Source organism: Equus quagga, chromosome 8 (genome assembly GCF_021613505.1).
Source record: "Equus quagga isolate Etosha38 chromosome 8, UCLA_HA_Equagga_1.0, whole genome shotgun sequence".
NCBI lineage: Eukaryota > Metazoa > Chordata > Mammalia > Perissodactyla > Equidae > Equus > Equus quagga.
Genome location: NC_060274.1, coordinates 98,189,145 through 98,195,345, shown reverse-complemented (window position 1 = coordinate 98,195,345; position 6,201 = coordinate 98,189,145). Strand labels below are relative to the sequence as shown.

Here is a 6,201-nt window from a genome sequence, read left to right as displayed (position 1 = left end):
AAAAAACAAATCTCATGATTTGATAATATTAAAAGAATGAATCTACTACTATTCCACATTTGCTTCCTTTTTCCCAAAAGGTTGAAAAATTCTCAGAAAACCAAATAGAGTTGCAATTCAAGTATAAGAGTAATGCTTGTTAGATTCACCTCAAGAGAAGATAAAGTTTTCCCAAACTTCAATTAAAATGACACTTTTCCTTTTTTTTTCCTGAAAGAAAAAATTCCCACATGACTTGAAAACTAACAACTTAAATGTCTTGATTTATCTTAAAGTTTCATAAAACTTGTCCCTTCACCATAAGGAGAAACCTAGTTTCTGTTCTGTCTTGTCAGCAGCAGCCTTTTCGCTTGGGTAGTTTTTATCCTTGGAGACCGCGCCCCCTGCTGTAACAAATCCTTCATTGCAGAAGGATTTTTTTTTCTCTCGAATGAAAAGGATATGAAGGATAAAAGTACAATTATTAAAGTGAAAGAAACTTTATTTTGAATAATAATATACATATCATTCATTCCATTTAATTTTAATAGTGCATAGTATATAGAAGTATACAGGGGAAAATAAACATCAGAAATACATAAGGATGGAAGTATACAGGTGAGGAAGACATTCGGTATCCCTGTGAACAGGCTTAGAAGCATCACAGGAGAGTATCTACTAGAAAATAATAAAAATCATGCAAAACACCTATCCAAACCACAGCAGGCAAGTGCAATGGGTACAAGCTATAGTTTCTTGGGTACAAAAAGTATACATATTCTTTGGATTGAAAACATAATATAAATGAGTGGCTAGGCTTTTACATCCAAGCCGAAAGTCATCTATAGAAGTAAAAAGTGTAGATGCCACATGTGACAATAACATATTCAAGGCCACAGATGGAGGTCACCAGCTCACAAAGAGAATACTTAGAGGTAGGGCAAAAAGTAATAGAGAAATGCAATAAAGCCACTTCTGCCTAAATTAGGAAACAGCAAACGCATAGGCACGAAAATGCTAACAGCTCTCCACACTATGCTGCACTTCTATCTTCTCTGTGAAAAGAACTCACTGTGTATCACCACAGACATCAGTGGATAAGATGAGGCAATAATGTAGAGCCCTGGCATCAGGGCAAGTTTAATTTCCTTTTCATTTTACACAAGAGGGAAGAAAGAATATAGACCGAGAAAAGTTCATCTTTCCATTCGGCACACTAGCTTTGAAGTGTTTCATATGTGCTGTTTGGCACAAGGGGGACAGGGGTACGAAGGTTAATTAAACCCAAGCTTCCAACTCAAAGATTTTATGTCTGGAAAGCTAAGGAAAGATAAAATTCTTTACTGTTTTTAAAATCAAATGCTTAAAGCAGGTTCTAAAAGTTGAGATGAAAAAAATGGATACAGTAAAACAGCAAAGAAAGATACTGAACAAAATCTCCTGGTTTCCTTTACCGATTCTTTTTTTCCGTTTATTTTTCTAAATTGCGTTTTACAGTAGAAATGCAGACCAGTTTGGATAGCTATGGCTCAATATGACTTGGTACTCTCCTCCTAAGACATCATCTTCTTACACTCCACTGAACAGAAAACCATCCCTTCTACTGGCATGAACTTCTGCCCAATGAGACACTTGCTGCAGCAGGAGCACAGAAAGCACTCTGTGGACGCGTGCCAGCTGAAATTGTTATAGGTCACCCGCTGCACTTCGGGATCAATGGCATTGTGGCATCCTTGACATACCTGTTAAGTCAATTATACAAATAAGAGGATGAGAGATCAAACTGTGATGGTAACATTTTCATGTTAGCACAAACTCAATACATTTCTTCAGATGATAAAGTAAACTCAGAACGACAACCTCAAAAACATACAACTGAAAGTGACCTTCTAGTTACCCTTGTTAGCCAACCAGTGTTAATGGGAGTCTATATGGTGAGCACTGTGAGAAATAACAAGTGAAGGCCAAACAGGTGATTTGGTGCCTGTAAGATATGCCCATGGGATTCAAGGCAGAAAGTCTTGATGGCGAGTTCCAAAGCAGTGAGTTTGGTTCCAGCATATTCTATTAGACTGCACATTAGTAATGATAAAAACGTTTATGATTTTTCCTATAACCCCAAATCCTGGTGAGGATGTGGAACAACAGGAACTGTCATTCGTTGCTGGTGGGAATGCAAAATGGCACAGCCAGTTTGGAAGACAGTTTGGCAGTTTCTTACACAACTAAACATACTCTTATCATCCAACCCAACAATTGTGCTCCTTTGTATTTACCTAAAGGAGTTGAAAACTTACGTCCGCTCAAAAACCTGCACATGGATGTTTATAAGAGTGTCATTCATAACTGCCAAAACTTGGAAGCAACCAAGATGTCCTTCTAGGTGAATGGATAAATAAATTGTGGTACGTCCAGGCAATGGAATATTATTCAGTGCTAAAAAGAAATGAGCTATCAAGCTGTGAAAAGACATGAGGAACCTTAAATGCATATTAATAAGTGAAAGAAGCCAATCTGAAAAGGCTGCATACTGTACGATTCCAACTATATGACATTCTGGAAAAGGTAAAGCCATGCAGACAGTAAAAAGACCAGCGGTTGCCAGGGGTAAGTTGGTGGGGCGGGGAGGTGGGAGAGATGAACAGGCAGAGCACAGAGGACTTCTAGGACAGCGAAAATATTCTGTATGACATTATAATGATGGATATATGTCATTTGTCCATTCTATACACTTGTCCAAACCCACAGAATGTACAACATGAAGAGTGAAGCCTAAGGTAAACTATGGACTTTGGGTGATTATGATGTGCCAATGCAGAGTCACTCTTGGTAAAAAATGTACCATTCTGGTGAGGGATGTTGATAACAGGGGAGGCTATACACGTGTCGGGTAGGAGGTATATGGGAAACCTCTGTATCTTCCTCTCAATTTTGTTGTAAATCTAAAACTGCTCCAAAAAAATAGTCTTAAAAAAAAAAAAGACTTTTCCTCACTCATTCAAACTTTGAATGGTAACTTTACCAGTCCTACCTATGACACATGAAATTATTAACACCACTAATTTCTAGACAGTAGTCAATGAAAATCATGTTCAAAGTGATTAAGAACTCAATTAAAAACACTGACAGTGTTTGAGAATAATTAGTTTGCACTAAAAATAAACCTTGCGGTTAATTGGTTTCTGTTCTGTCACAAGACATCACTTATGTATAACCTAATATTGTAGAATATTAATACTTACATACCCATACCATTCAGTGTATATGGATGTTATGCACAAACATATATATCACATACACACCCTCATTATAGTAGAAAACAAAACTACTCAGTTGAGACTTCCAAAACACTAGAGAGTTCATATGCCTTCTTGTTTATACATGTTCTGAATGAATGTGACTATTTAAAGTTTTTGTTCTAAATATTTTATAACAAGTAAAGAAACCAACAAGATTGTCCAGTATTACATGAAAGTGACTATAATCTTCAGCATTCCTGGTCTCTTAATATGATTGTCAGGAACTACTGAGAGAGGAGGGGTGGGTGGGTGGGTTGAGGGGGGTTGTTTAGCCTGAGCCTCCTTGACAAGATGTCAAAATGAGGCTTCTACTCCGTGAGTAAACTGGTTTAGGGCGTGAAGTGAGGCATTATTACAAATATCCACTTCAGACCCGCAATATGTACTTTCCATACTTTTTAGAGCTACATGGCTTCTAATTACAGAGATTATAGCTGCTAGACACATATGATAGACACATATGTCAACCTGGTCTTCTCTGAGAAGCAAGGGAGATATCTTTGCATGATCAATATGCTATTCGTGCATGTAACAAAAACGAGCATTTATAATTACAGACACTCCTAATTTGTAGCTACACCATGCAAGCAATTGCTTTTGTATCTGTTCATTTTTTATAGCTTTATAATTCTTTTAGAATGTTGTCCTTTGTATTTTTCTATATTTCATATTAATTTTTCAATATTTTTAAACTTGTTTTTATAGAATAAAAGGATTTCACACTCATTTTTTATTGCCTTGTTTTTAGACCGTGATCTACCTTCTTTATCTCAGCTCTGAAATAATATTTGTGGATCTTTTTATAATCTTTTAAAACACACATTTTCTTTTGTGATTTTAAAAAAAGGGATAAGTACTGTTCAATTATATGCAAAATTAAGGAAATTGTTTAGGAAAAAAATAACTAATGAACACACTAAATGGTATGGGAATTTAGGGTTTGTGGTTTCATAAAACTTAGTTTTAATAATTTGATTGCCATTCATCCCAAAGTCTGACAGAATCCCAGGTAAATTCTACTGATCCCTAATTCCTCATACATCTGCAAGCTGCACAGGCCTCACGGAGGGGGTGGGGACTACACAGCCCTGCAGGGAGAGGATGCGCTTCCTGTGTTCTTAAATCTCTAACATTTCAATGAGCTCTTCTTTCCTTCGATCCCTCCTATTTCACACAGGAGTGTATACACAATGTGAAATAGCTAATGGCACTTATCGTAAGGAGCTCTTTGGAGTGAAGGTCCTGTGAAATCTCGTAGATGTGAATTCTGTGGCTAGCTGTTTGAGACAGGAACTCTAGAGACAATGCAGAGAAGTGCATTTCCCTCTTACCCTCCTTCCACGTTAATTTTTTCCCTCAGAAATGCCCTGTTAAGAGTTGAGTTCTTGGCTTCAGGTTTAAAAATAGTCTGTATTCTCTCTCCTCTTTTTTTTTAAAAACAATAAATAAAAGATCTAAGAGATCAATGCCCTAAACTAGATAATCTTCTTCAAAATTTTACATCATTTAGCATGTTGCATGGGTAGCTCTCTTTGCCATCAGCTAGAGTTGCTTAGGAGGTAGATACGTTCACTTTAATATTAGACAAAGGGCAAGAGTATATCTTACTGAGAAAGCAAACCTTCTACAAGAAATCATGCCATATTACAAAGCTAAATAATTTAGAAATTTTCTCTTTTTAAAAAATTCATATCTGTGGTTATAATCCTCCCCAATGACTAGATACAACGTGACAGAGAGAAGTTTGTAACAGTTAAATAAAGCAGCTTCTTGTATTTAAAACTTTATTCAATAAATATTTATTGAGTGCCTACTGTATTGTTCTAGTGTTGGAAATAGAACAGAAAACAAAGCAGACAAAAATCTCTGCCCTCAAGGAGTTTGCATGCTAGTCACTGAGACCAAGGTCACACATCCTACAATAAAATACACATTCTGATAACCCTCTTCCGAAGAGAAACTGTTGCAACAATATCCAGAGAAGCAGTTTTTAGCTAAACGATGTTATCAGGCCACATGGGTATTCAACACCTTTCCCCCAGGTATAAGGAGGGTCCATGTTGACTCCAAAGCAAATGAGAAAGAACACAGGTTAGTCACTCAAACATTTCCCAAGTGCAGACACTGAGGATTTGGAAACAAAAAGGCAAGCTCTCTCCTCCAGTTGCTATATAGTCTACTGGAGGAGACAGATGAGTGTACTGACAATTACACACACGTGGGCAAGTGCACACACAGGCCCCACAGGAACATAGAGAGGCATCCAGCCCACCCAGAGAGAAAGAGGTAGGGAATCAGAAAAGGTGTTCTGAAAAAAGCTAAGCCTAAACTGAGTCTGGAGGAAGGCGTATACACAGTCAGGTAAAAACAGGAATAGGGTACATCAGACAAAGGAATTAGTGTGAGAGAAGACAAAGAATGGTGCATAAACTAGAAAATAAAGGTAACTTGTGGAAATGCATGATTTGGGTTGAATAACTAGTGGAAGCAGCTGGACAGGCAAGAAAGGGCTGGATCTATTAAGCAAAAGTTTAAGATCAGATTTGCAGTTTAGAAGGATTATCATCCCTCACTGTGGAAGGTGGCTTTGAACAAGACAAAGAATGGAAGTGGGGAGGGGGCTGGCGGCAGTGTAGTGGCTAAGTTCACGTGCTCAGCTTCAGCGGCCGAGAGTTTTTGGGTTCAGATCCTGGGCACGGACCTACACACTGCTCATCAAGCCATGCTGTGGCAGCATCCCCATACAAAAAATAGAGCAAGACTGGCAACATATGTTAGCTCAGGGCCAATCTTCCCCACCAAAAAAAAAAAAAAAAAAAAAAAAACAGAATAGAAGTGGGAAGACCAAATTTGAGGCCACTACAATAATCCAAATGACAGTAAATAAAGGTCTGAAGTAGACTAGTTGTAACTGTAAGGATCT

At 37.6% G+C, this 6,201-nt stretch overlaps 1 protein-coding gene across 1 annotated transcript in view; it reads right to left on the bottom strand.

Annotated features, from left to right (window-relative positions):
* Positions 1-470: 470 nt before the first annotated feature.
* Positions 471-6,201, bottom strand: part of TES (testin LIM domain protein) — a 44,947-nt gene continuing 39,216 nt past the window's right edge. The window contains exon 7 of the mRNA XM_046670302.1: positions 471-1,721. Coding sequence (XP_046526258.1) covers positions 1,533-1,721 — 189 coding nt within the window. The 3' untranslated portion in view covers positions 471-1,532. The remainder of the gene's footprint in view (positions 1,722-6,201) is intronic.